Source organism: Mobula birostris, chromosome 1, assembly GCF_030028105.1.
Source record: "Mobula birostris isolate sMobBir1 chromosome 1, sMobBir1.hap1, whole genome shotgun sequence".
Taxonomy (NCBI): domain Eukaryota; kingdom Metazoa; phylum Chordata; class Chondrichthyes; order Myliobatiformes; family Myliobatidae; genus Mobula; species Mobula birostris.
The window spans coordinates 37,641,043-37,654,382 of NC_092370.1; the positions used below are offsets into that span (position 1 = coordinate 37,641,043).

At 42.6% G+C, this 13,340-nt stretch overlaps 1 protein-coding gene across 4 annotated transcripts in view; it reads right to left on the bottom strand.

The window, feature by feature from the left end:
* The window catches only part of prex2 (phosphatidylinositol-3,4,5-trisphosphate-dependent Rac exchange factor 2), a 407,250-nt gene that overhangs the window by 104,116 nt on the left and 289,794 nt on the right, over positions 1 to 13,340 (bottom strand). For all 4 annotated transcript variants that reach the window (XM_072254160.1, XM_072254142.1, XM_072254151.1 and 1 more), the window contains one exon: positions 11,729 to 11,946. In XM_072254160.1, coding sequence (XP_072110261.1) covers positions 11,729 to 11,946 — 218 coding nt within the window. The remainder of the gene's footprint in view (positions 1 to 11,728; positions 11,947 to 13,340) is intronic.

Here is a 13,340-nt window from a genome sequence, read left to right on the forward strand (position 1 = left end):
AGAGAAAAGCAAGTTTTTTTTTGGCGTGTGCCTGTGTACATGCGCGTCTATGCGTATGAGTGCGTGCGCGTCTGTGCGTCTGCATATGCGTGCGTGCATCCATGATGATGTCTTTTTTCATGGCTTTTTACAAGGCGCAGAACAAGAGAGAGAGACTGTGTGGTGCGTCACTCCTCACACAGACATTTTTGCAGTATTTTCCCTTTATTTTACGAGCTCGAGTTGCGATCTCGACACTCAACCCAGCGCGGATGGAGAGTGTACTCGGGGGCAGATCCGGTGGGTTTCGAACCCAGGAACCTCCATTCACGGGTGCAGCGCTGATGTCATTGCGCCACCAGACAGCCCGAGAAAAGCAAGTTATCTGAAACCACTCATTCAACACTGAGTTCCAATGGCTGCAAAGTTTTCAGAGATTTCTTCAAGGTTATATTCACCTTTGTTGGTAAAGAGCAGGAACCCACAGAGAGGTCAGTAGGATGGAGAATTAATGTGGTAAACAAGTGCAAGTTCAGGGCTGTCTCTGCACACTAAACAGAGGTGTTCTGTACAGTGGAGACCCAACCTGTGTTTGGTTGTTCTGGTGCAGAGGAAACTACATCATGACTACCACAGACTAGATCGGAAGTGGATTGTTTCTTCACTTGTGCGGACTATTGAGTGCCTGGATGGTGGCATAGGATAAGGTGAAAGAGAAGGTACCGTATCACCAGTTATTGAAATGGAACATGTCATGAGAAGGGAGTGGTTGGTGGAGAAGTAAGTGGCAATTGGTGAGTCACAGAAGGAACACTCCTATCAGAACAGAAACATAGAAAACCTACAGCACAATACAGGCCCTTTGGCCCACAAAGCTGTGCCGAACATGTCCTTACTTTAGAAATTACCAAGGGTTAACAATAGCCCTCTATTTTTCTAAGCTCCATATACCTATCCAGGAGTCTCCTAAAAGGCCCTATCGTATCCGCCTCCACCACCATCGCTGGCAGCCCATTCCACACACTCACCACTCTCTGCGTAAAAAAACTTACCCCTGATATCTCCTCTGTACCTACTTCCAAGCACCTTAAAACTATGCTCTCTCATGCTAGCCATTTCAGCCCTGGGAAAAAGCCTCTGACTATCTACACGATCAATGTCTCTCATCATCTTATACGCCCCTATCAGGTCACCTCTCATCCTCCGTTGCTCCAAGGAGAAAAGGCCGCGTTCACTCAACCTATTCTCTTAAGGCATGCCCCCCAATCCAGGCAACATCCTTGTAAGTGTCCTCTGCACTCTTTCTATGGTTTCCACATCCTTCCTGTGATGAGGTGACCAGAACTGAGCACAGTACTCCAAGTGGAGTCTGACCAGGGTCCTATATAGCTGCAACATTACCTCTCGGCTCCTAAATTCAAACCCACAATTGATGAAGGCCAATACACCGTATGTCTTCTTAAGCACAAAGTCAACCTGCGCAGCAGCTTTGAGTGTCCTGTGGACTCGGAACCCAAGATCGCTCTGATCCTCCCCACTGCCAAGAGCCTTACCATTAATGCTATATTCTGCCATCGAATTTGACTGACCAAAATGAACCACCTCACACTTACCTGGGTTGAACTCCATCTGCCACTTCTCAGCCCAGTTTTGTATCCTATCAATGTCCCGCTGTAACTTCTGGTAGCCCTCCACACTATCCACAACAGCCTCAACCTTTGTGATATCAGCAAATTTACTAACTCATCCCTCCACTTCCTCATCCAGGTCATTTATAAAAATCACGAAGAGTAGGGGTCCCAGAACAGATTCCTGAGGCACACCACTGGTCACTGACCTCCATGCAGAGTATGACCCGTCTACAACCATTCTTTGCCTTCTGTGGGCAAGCCAATTCTGGATCCACAAAGCAATGTCCTCTTGGATCCCATGCCTCTTACTTTCTCAATAAGCCTTGCATGGGGTACGTTATCAATGATCAAAGTGGAGAAGAGGGAAGATGTTGCTGGTGGTAGAATCCCATTAATGGTGGCAGAAATTGTCATGTTGCTGGAGCATGTCACAGAACCACATGGATGGATCTTGTCTGCAGGACTTACTGGAGGAAGAATTCACATTCAAGCAGAATTTCTAAACCAAGCAACCATTGGGACGTCCACCACTGAGGCAAGACATGGAAATTTCACTAATGGCAAGATGCATTGATGTTTCAAGTCAGGTCTTTTTCTTTCTTTTGGGAATAAGTGAGGACCAAGTTTCCTCCATTGTCCATTGTCACTACTGGAATGTTTGATCCACTGATCGTCCTTTATTTATATAATTCATCCTTTCTTCTTGGAGTACAGCCAGATTAAGAGCTCTCTCAAAAGAGGGATTTCACGTAGGTAGTTAGTGCTTCTCATGCTGTTCTTCAATTTGCATCTGTTTATTATGCATGAACATACTGAAGGTCCAGGATCCTTGACGATTGTGTGAATGACTTCTTGCACATCAAGTATATAAGAAAATCCCACTTCATGGGCTCAACGTGCTGTGCTATTTTCACACACCTTTTGCACTCTAAACTATTTCAAGTCCCTAATATTTGTTGAGACATCCTGTATAATCCTAGGTGCAAAATATAGACTAATTAATTGTCCTTAAATGTTCTGCTGCTAGCTGCCACCAAAATAGGAAGCTTCCAAAACAGAACAACTTATGTAAGCAGATGTGAGGTGCAGGATCATTTCTCTCAATTTATCTTCTACAGACTAGTGTCGATATTCTCATTTCGACCCTGCACTTCCCCTTTATATCTATTAGTGCATAGTGTAGTGAGAATAGCTCCAGGGGCAGTGTTTTGTACTGTGTGTGAGGTGTGGGAAGTCTCACAGACTGCCAGCCTCCCAGATAAATGCATCTACCCCGAGTGCACCGAGCTGCAGCTCCTGAGAGAATGCAGAAAGGAACTGAAGCTGCAGCTCAATAACTTCTGGTTCATATGGGCAAATAAGGACGCAATAGAGAAGAGCTACAGGGAGGTAGTCACCAGTGGGGTATATGGGGTGTCAGGGAGGGGTAGCACCTCTGGTGGGGGAACATGTCGCATCCTTTTCAGGGCGGTTAATCCACCTTTGGTCCCCACCTGGCACTCAGCTCTCACCTGTGGCTCCCCGTAGCTGTTTGCATGCGACAGCGGCCACACCCCGGGCAACGGCTTCGACAAACCGGCTAAACCAGGTGAGGGTAGCCAACCGGTCTCAAACCCTCGGTGAGATAGGGAGTTGTCTATCCCAGCATGTGAAGACAGACTCCGGCAGATTGAGCGGACGAGACCGATGGAAGGTCCAACGGTCAAGAAGGCGGTCTCTGCAAACGTCGTGGAACGTGTAGAGCAGGACAAGACACAGCAGACGTCCCGGTCATCCACTGTGCCTAGTCCCATCTCCAGCCATCTAGACTCTGTCTTGCCAATGGATCCAGATGGGAATTGGGAAGAGAGAGTGAGGCTGACGCTGCGCAACTCTCCCTCACTTAAATCCAAATCACGCGCTAGTCTCGACACCATCATTATGGTGTCGAGGTCCTCATCGACGTCAACGATGGACAAACAACAACAAGTCACCAGTAGGTTGCAGGAGACACGTACTTGAGAATTGGTACTTCAAGAAGTGACTGTCAGGAGGAGGAGGGGAAATGCACAGCCAGGGCAGAGTATGCCTGTGGCCGTTCCCCTCAAAAATAAGTATACAACTTTAGATGCTATTGAGGGGGACGACCTACTGGGTGAGCCACAGTGACCAGGTCCTTGAGACTGAGTCTGGTGCTGTGGCTCAGAAGGGCACAGAGGTGAAGAGGTGAAGAGAACTACAGTGTTGATAGGAGATTCCTTTATTAGAGGATCAGAGGCAAGGTTCCGTGGGTGTGATAGAGACACCCAGATGGTATGTTGCTTCCCGGGTGCCAGGGTCAGGGATGATCTTGTCCATGGCATTCTCAAGGGCAAGGGTGAGCAGCCAGAAGTCTTGGTACATATTGGCACCAATGACATAGGTAGACAAGGTGAGGAGGTCCTGAAAAGAGCTTTCAGGGAGCTAGGTAGAAAGCTGAAAAGCAGGACCTCCAGGGCAGTAATCCCTGGATTGATGGCTGTGCCTTGCGCCAGTGAGGGTAAGAATAGGAGCATTCAGCAGATGGGTGCATGGCTGAGGAACTGGTGCAGGGGGCAGGGGTTCAGATTTATGGATCATCAGGATCTCTTCTGGGGAGGGTAGAGTCTGTACAAAGGGGCGGGTTACACCTGAACCAGAGGAGGTCCAACAGACTTGCAGGCAGGTTAAGTAGGGTTGTTAGGGAGGTTTAAACTAATTTGGCAGGGGGATGGGAACCAGAGTGAGAGTGCACAAGATGAGGTAGTTGGTTTATAAACAGAAGCAATTTGCAGTGACACTCCTAGCAAGGAGAGGCTTATGATAGGGCAAAATTGCAGTCAACAGGAGGAGTTGCAATGTAAAAGGTGAACAAAATCAAAAAGGTGATAACAGGACTAAAGGTGTTATATTTGAATGTGTGCAGTACATGGAATAAGGTCAATGAATTTATTATACAGTTACAAATTGGCAAGTATGATGCTGTAGGCATCACTGAATCATGGCTGAAAGGAGATTATCGCTAGGAGCTTAATGTCCAAGGATACACATTGTAATGAAAGGACAGGCAGGAAGGCAGAGGGGGTGGCGTTGGTAAAAAATGAAATTAAGTTATTAGAAAGAGGTGACATGGGTGTTGTTGAATCATTGTGGATAGAGCTAGGAACTGCAAGTGTAAAAATATCCTGATGGTAGTTGCATACAGACCCTTAAACAGCAGTAAGGATGTGGTCTACAAGTTACAATGGGAGACAGAAAATGCAAGCCAAAAGGGCAATGTTGCAATAGTTAAGGGGGATTTCAATGTGCAGGTAGATTCGGAAATCAGATTGGTGCGGGACTCTAAGAGGGGGAATTTCTAGAATGTCTACGAGATAGCTTTTTGGAGCAGCTTGTGGTCGAGCCCACTGGAGTATCAGCTATTCTGGATTGGACGTTGTGCAAAGAACCAGAATTAATTAGAGAGCTCAAGGTAAAAGAACGCTGAGAGGCAAGTGATCATAATATGATTGAATTCACCCTGAAATTTGAGATGGAGAAGCTAAAATCGGACGCATCAGTATTATAGTGCAGTAAAGGAATTACAGAAGGATAAGAGAGGACTTGACCAGAACTGATTGGAAAAGAACACTGGCAGGGATGATGGCAGAACAGCACTGGTTGGAATTTCTGGAAGCAATTTGGAAGGCACAGGATATATACATCCCAAAGAAAAAGAAGTATTCTAAAGGAAAGACGACGCAACCATGGCCAACAAGAGAAATCGAAGCCAACATAAAAGCCAAAGAAAGGGTATATAATAGAGCAAAAATTAGTGGAAAATTAGGTGATTGGGAATCTTGTAAATACCAACAGAATGCAACTAAAAGAAGTCACTAAGGAAAAGATAGAATACAAAAGTCAGCTAGCCAATAATGTTAAAGAGGATACCAAAACTTTCTTCGAATACGTAAAGTGTAAAAGAGAGGCAAAAGTAGATATTAGATCACTGGGAAACAATGCTGAAGTGCTTGTAATGGGGGACAACAAAATGGCAGACAAACTGAATAAGTATTTTGCATCAGTGTTCACTGTGGAAGACACTAGTAGTATGGTGGAATTTCCCGGTGTCAGGGGTCATGAAGTGTGTGAAGTTATCATTACTAGAGAGAAGGTTCTTGGGAAACTGAAAGGTCTGAAGGTAGATGTCACTTGGACCAGGTGGTGTACAGCCCACGTTCTGAAAGAGCTGGCTGAAGAGATCATGGAGGCATTGGTAATGAGCTTTCAAGAATCACTAGATTCTGGAATTGTTCTGGAAGACTGGAAAATTGCAAGTTTCACTCCACTCTTCAAGAAGGGAGAGAGGCCAAAGAAAGGAAATTATAGGCAAGTTAGTCTGACCCCAGTGGTTGGGAAGATGTTGGAGTCGATTGCTAATGATATGGTTTTGAGACACTTGGGGGCACATGATAAAATAGGCCATAGTCTGCATGGTTTCCTCAGGGGAAAATCTTGCCTGACAAATCTGTTGGAATTCTTTGAAGAAATATTGAGCAGGATAGGCAAAGGAGAATCGGTTAATTTTATGTACTTGGATTTTCAGGAGGCCTTTGACAAGATGCCACACATGAGGGTACTTAACATGCTTTGAGCCCATGGTATTACAAAAAAGATTCTAGCATGGATAAAGAAGTGGCTGATTGGCAGGAGGCGAAGAGTGGGGATAAAGGAAGCCTTTAGAAGTGGCAGATGGAATACAGTGTTGGGAAGTGTATGGTCATGCACTTTGATATAAGAAATGAAGAGAAAAATGGAGAGAAAATACAAAATTCTGAGGTGCAAAGGGATTTGAGAGTCCCTGTGCAGGATTCCCTGAAGGTCAATTTGTAGGTTGAGTCTGTGCTGAGGAAAGCAAATCCAATGTCAGCATTCGGTTCAAGAGAACTCGAATATAAAAACAAGGATATAATTTTGAGACTATAAAACACTGGTGAGGGTTCACTTGGAGGATTGTGAACAGCTTTGGGCCCCTTATCTTAGAAAGGATGTGCTGAAACTGGAGAGGGCTCAAAGAAGGTTCGCAAAAATGTTTCCAGGTTTGAATGGCTTGTCACATGAAGAGCGTTTGATGGCTCTGGGCCTATATTCTCTAGAATTCTGAAGAATGAGGGGTGACCTCATTGAAACCTATCAAATGGTGAAAGGCCTTGATAGAGTGGATGTGGAGAGGATGTTTCCTATGTGGGAGAATCTAAGACCAGAAAACACAGACTCAAAATAGAGGGGCATCCTTTTAGAATCGAGATGAAGAGGAATTTCTTTAGCCACAGCAAGGTGAGCCTGTGGAATTCTTTGCCACAGGGAAGCTGCGGAGGCCAAGTCTTTATGTATTTTAAGGCAGAGGTTGACAGATTCTTGATTGGTTACGGCATGAAGGGATACAGGAAAAAGGAATGAGATTAGCACTTAGGGGAAAAATGGAATAACCATGATGAAACCGTGGAGCAGACTCAATGGGCCAAATGGCCTAATTCTGCTCCTATATCTTATGGTCTTATTTGTTCACCTATTGCCTCTACTAGTGATAGCCCAAGTATCCAAGCAACTTTCTAAGTGAGCTGAAGAAGGCGTCTTGGCCCGAAACATCAACTGTTTACTCTTTTCCATAGATGCTGCCAGGCCTGCTGAGTTCCTCCAGCATTTTGTGTGTGTTGCTTTGGACTTCCAGTATCTGCAGGTTTTCTCGTGTTTGTGGGTGAGCTACCTGGAGCTACAAAATAGGTTTCCATAGGTTTCTGCGTCAATCAAGTAACTCCAGATCCCAAACATCAGATGCACTTCTGATTATGTAAAACTGGGATCAGGGATAATTTCCTGCACCCAACTCTTGCTGGCAATTTAATTACTAAGCCAACTTATCAAGGCAGCAAATGATTTCTTCTGCAATTTAATTTATTACACTGGTGAACCAACTAAAGTGTAATTCAAACATAGCTGGATTCTACAGTGAGTTGTGTTTTATGAATGAAAACAATTAAAATGCTATTTTGTTCTTGAAAAACTTGATTACTTAACTTACATTCCTGGCAATCCAATGCTCTAAAATGCCTTTCTCATTTTTTACCCCCCCATGATAATTTAAATTTACGCAAAAGAACAAAAGAAAATTTCAATACTTAACTCTGTATGAAAAGGAAATACTTAAATGAATTACAACTAGAAGATTGATTCTTCTCCACTATAAATGTTAAAAGTTGCACATGTCCCAGGTACATTCAAATTTACACAGTATAGCTCCACATTCTCACATGGATTCTGCATGCCAATACATACATATCACAATTCTAAATTAGAAAGGTATTGTTTATGGCATGGAGGGATAAAAGTCATCACCCAATAGAATATCCATTCTGGTATGAATCTTGCACTTTGTGACAACTGCTTGATATAGTGTCAAAGAGTTATACAGCACAGAAACGGGCCCTATGGCCCATAACATGATATTTTTGCTCATCTACACTATGGACACAAGAAACAGAACTCTCTGTCAATCAATAAACATTTATGGACTTTTTGATTTCTGAAAGACTCAGTGACAAATTAATCGCAATTCCATTTTGAAATGGTAAATTATCACTGTGGTTCAACCAATCTCATTTTTAGTTCAATAGGTCACAATCACTGCTGACATATACTCTGAGAATATGTTATTAAAAGACCTTACATTGGAAGTTCTAATTGTATAAGCAACTGTAACTTTGGCTTTATTTGCTACAGTGCTAAAATAACATTATATTCACTTGACAGAACCATGATGGTATGAGATCCAACACAATCCTGGTAAAGTGAACAAATCAATGGAAATAATAAAAAAATCTTTTATGAAAAAAGCTGATTCTTGCAACTTTTGGTAAAATAACCTTTCAGTTGTTGAAAATGATACTTGAAATTATTGCAACACACATCAAAGTTGCTGGTGAACGCAGCAGGCCAGGCAGCATCTGTAGGAAGAGGTGCAGTCGACGTTTCAAGCCGGGTCTCGGCCTGAAACGTCGACTGTACCTCTTCCTAGAGATGCTGCCTGCCCTGCTGCGTTCACCAGCAACTTTGATGTGTGTTGATTGAATTTCCAGCATCTGCAGAATTCCTGTTGTTTGACTTGAAATTATTGCACATTTTTATTCTTCTTTAAATGAATACCCACAGCATTCTCCAGGTAAAATGTTTTTTTAAAAATCTGATACAGAGTGATCTTAGCAATCCCTGCTGAGTTAGTTTTCTCCTTATTACTTCCAATCTTGTTATTTTCCAAAGATGTCATGAAAATAACAGTACTCCTCAAGGACATGTTCTACGTATGAAAAAAAATCCAACACTGCCTTGAAATTATTTGAACTGTCATTGAAAATAATGCTTATTTTCCATAAAAGGCAACATCACAGAGATGGTTAAATATTAATTCACAAAAATATCCATTATAACCAGAATAAATTTACTTTTTCTTTCAATAGTGCTGCCTAACCTGCTATTTGTTTCCTTCCAGCATTTTCTGTTTCTTTTTTAAACTTCCTCTTTGCTTTGCCCATCAAAACAGGCCTTTGAGATAAATATACAATTTAACATGCTGTCTCAAACACGCACATTGAAATGGATATCAATGTTACAGGGTTTGTTTATCAGTTATATGCAAAGGTTATTGGAGAAAAAAAAAACCTGTCTAATTGGTCTAGCAATTCAGATGTCTGTTATTTCCTCAAGAGTAGATGGAGTTCAACCGAGAGGTAATGTTGCAGCTATATAGGACCCTGTCAGACACCACTTGGAGAACTGTGCTCAGTTCTGGTCGCCTCACTACAGGAAGGATGTGGAAACCATAGAAAGGGTTCAGAGGAGATTAACAAGGATATTGCCTGGATTGGGGAACACGCCTTATGAGAATAGGTTGAGTGAACTTGGCCTTTTCTCTTTGGAGCGACGGAGGATGAGAGGTGACTTGATAGAGGTGTATAAGATGATGAGAGGCATTGATTGTGTGGATGTCAGAGGTTTTTTCCCAGGGCTGAAATGCCTAGTACGAGAGGGCACAGCTTTAAGGTACTTGGAAGCAGGTACAGAGGAGATGTCAGGGGTAAGTTTTTTTACGCAGCGTGGTGAGTGTGTGGAATGGGCTGCCGGCAACGGTGGTGAAAGCGGATACGATAGGGTCTTTTAAGAGACTCCTGGACAGGTACGTGGAGAAAAATAGAGGACTATGGGTAACCCTAGGTAATTTCTAAGGTAAGGACATGGTCGGCACAGCTTTGTGGGCCGAAGGGCCTGTATTGTGCTGTAGATTTTCTATGTGTCTATGTTTCTATGAGTACAAGTATTCATATTCAAGACCGAGTTTGGAATATTGTTCAAAATAGTATTAAAAGAAAATACTAAGAAAGGCAACTTCTCATATTTAAAATATAATATTCTTAGTAATTAAAATATTATTCTTCTCATTTCCTGTCTGACTTTTCATTTCTGTACTGTTAATTACTCATCCAAACTTCTGCTTCCATCACTAACCCTAGAACCTTTCTATCTACTTCTGCCCATCCTTTTAATTTTGAATATATCTGATGAAGCTGATAGTTTTATTGTTTTCTTTTCAACAAACATGCATTGTAGCTTTTGTAACGTACCAGAGGGGCCAAGAGGGGCTAGATTTTGTTAGGTACCAATGTTTTCAATTGTTCTGCTATACCCAATGAGGTAATGTTTTACCACAGATTGCAAACTGTAGAAAGATTTGATGAAAGCCAAGAAATATTCCAGCTGGAAATCATAAACATGAGATTCTGTAGATGCTGGAAATCCTGAGTAACATACAGGAAAAAATGGTGCAGGAACTTAGCAAGTCAGGCATGGAAAGAAATAAAGAGTTGACTGAAACCCTTCATCAGGGCTGGAAAGGAAGGGTGAAGAAGTCAGAATAAGAAGGTGAGGAGTAGGGGAAGGCGTATAAGCTAGAAGGTGATAGGTGAAACCAGGTGAGGGGAAGGTTGTTGGGTGGGGAGGGAGATGAAGTGAGAATCTGAGAGGTGATAGGTGGAAAAGGTAAAGAGCTGAAGAAGAAGGAATCTGATAGGAGCGGAGAGTGGACCATGGGAGAAAGGAAAGAATGATATGCTCCAAAGGGTGGTGATAGGCAGGTGAGGAGGAGAAGGTGTAAGAGAGGAACCAGAATGAGAAATGATAAAAAGAGGAGGGGTAGGGGAGAAATTGCCAGGAGTTAGAGAAATGTGTAGATTAGATTGTAGGTTACCCAGACAGAATATGAGGTGATGCTCCTCCATACTGAGAGTAGCCTTATTGTAGCTGTAGAGAAGACCATGGACCAACATGTAGAAATGTGAATGGGAATATTCTAGCAGGTATCTTGGAGTTCAGCATTTGGGAGTTTACTGTCTAAAAATTTAGTGGAATCAAATTGTGGAAGCAGTATGCAATAAGTTTGTGCCGCCAACAGAAGTCGAAATTCAATGGAAGCAGATTTGAGAGTGTTGTGTATGTGGCCGGGTTACACAACAAAGCTATAAATAAAAATGTTGGAGACGGGAGCTAAGTTAACAGGGTTCTTTACTGACTGAAACCGGACTGAACACACACATACAGATCAATACGCACCTAATAGCGCATGCTCAATACTTGCCTAATAGCGCATGCAACGACGTGTCCCTACAACATAAAGTAGTCCCATATTATACAGTAGCTGTACAGTACAGAGAGATTAAGTAACTCATTCATTGTAATTTTAATCAACATCTGACAGTATGCTCCACAAATTTACTGTCAGTACAGAAGTGGCAAGTGCTCCAAGCCTCTATACTGTCATCCTGCTCAGACTCTTCCTTCATCTTGACGGCTAAACATTTCAGAATATACCCCCTAACCTTTTGGCTGGTCAATTATCTGTGAACTGGACATTAAATATTTTACCCAACAACATTATACTCAATTATCTTCTGTAATTCCTCTATAGTTCATATTACATAAATTTGGAAGATGTAGATCATGTTATTCAATCAGCCAGATACAACCTACAGTAAACATGTACAGTGCATGGCCGACAAAACTTTGAAATAGATTCCGCACATTGCTCTTCTTACCAGATTAGGAGATAGCAGTGACTGGAAGTGAAAGAGGATTCCTGCATTGGCTATTTGTTCCAACCATTTTCTACTCGCCTCCTGTGCCTCGATTTCGTACTCCCTGTTAGTGTCATACATCTGATGCAATGCCGCCAACAGCTGTTCTGAGAAAGCACAAACTGTGGCCACCAGACTTTGACAAAACACCATATCCTGTCTGAGTTGAATCTCGGTATCTGAGAAAGCAAAAAAAAACACATAGGGAACAAAAGATAAATGAATTATCTCAGTTTTTACTTCAAAAATAATTACAATTTAATCTCCTAACACTTTATCGTATTGTGGCCGATTATGACATTGGCAAAGAAGAATAAAGAAGTTATAGAATCATAGAGCCATAAAACACTACAGCACAGGAATAGTTCATGCCCAACTATTAATTGGACTCAATCTATTAATCTGCCGAGTCCCATAGACCTACTTCTGGAGTATATCTCTCCATACCCTACCCATGCATGTATCTATCCAAATTTCTCTTAAATATTGAAACCAAACGCTCATCCAGGAGGAGGCGGGAGGAGAAGATGGCAGCGCACCATGCGTGCACAGCTCTCCGGTGAAAAATGATGTCGTATCTGTTAAATAGGGGCCGTGGACAATTTCTGATTTGATGGAGACAGACGTAAAAGCACAGAGGAACATCTGGAGAAATTTCTGAAACGCCCATCCGCTGCTGTCGTTACTGTGTGGTCGGGAATCTTTCACAGGGTAGGCCTCAAAATCCCCGGCCTTGCCTGCTTTTGGCGACCGAGAAAGAGGTCGAATCGCTCGGACAGAGATGGCGCTCAGGACTCGGTGTTGGAGAGCTGATTGGAGGCTCGAGATTTTCGGAACTCTGGTCAGATTGTGGTCGGAATGGCAGGGAGAGTTTTTCTTCCCTCTCCCGTCTGCGTGAGATGTGGGGCATTTGAGAAACTTTGAACTTTACTGTGCTCACGGACTTCCTTCATCAAGTTATGGTATTGTGCACTGTTGTAACTATATGTATAATTATGTGGTTTTGTCAGTTTTTTCAGTCTTGGTTTGTCCTGTGTTTTTTGTGATATCACACCGGAGGAAATATTGTATCATTTCTTAATGCATGCATTACTAAATGACAATAAAAGGGGACTGCATGTCTTCATCCACCACTTCTGCAAGAAGCTCATTCCACATTCTTACCAACGTTTAGATGAAGAAGTTCCCCCTCATGTTCTCCTTAAACATTTCACCTATCATGCTTAACCTATGACCTCTAGTTCTAGTTTCACACAACCTCAGTGGGAAAAACCTGCTTATATTTATCCTATCTAAACCTCTCATAATTTTATGTACCTCTGTCAATCTCCCCTCATTCACTTATGCTCTAGGGAATAAAGTTTTATCCTACTCAACCTTTCCCTCTAACTCAGATCCTCAAGTCCCAGCAATATCCTCATAAATTTTCTGTGCACTCTGTATGGGGATCGGTGCTGGGCCCATTGTTGTTTGTCATCTATATCAACAATCTGAATGATAATATAGTAAACTGGATCATCAGATTTGCAGATGACAGCAAGAATGGGGCATAGTGGGTAGTGAGGAAGGCTAT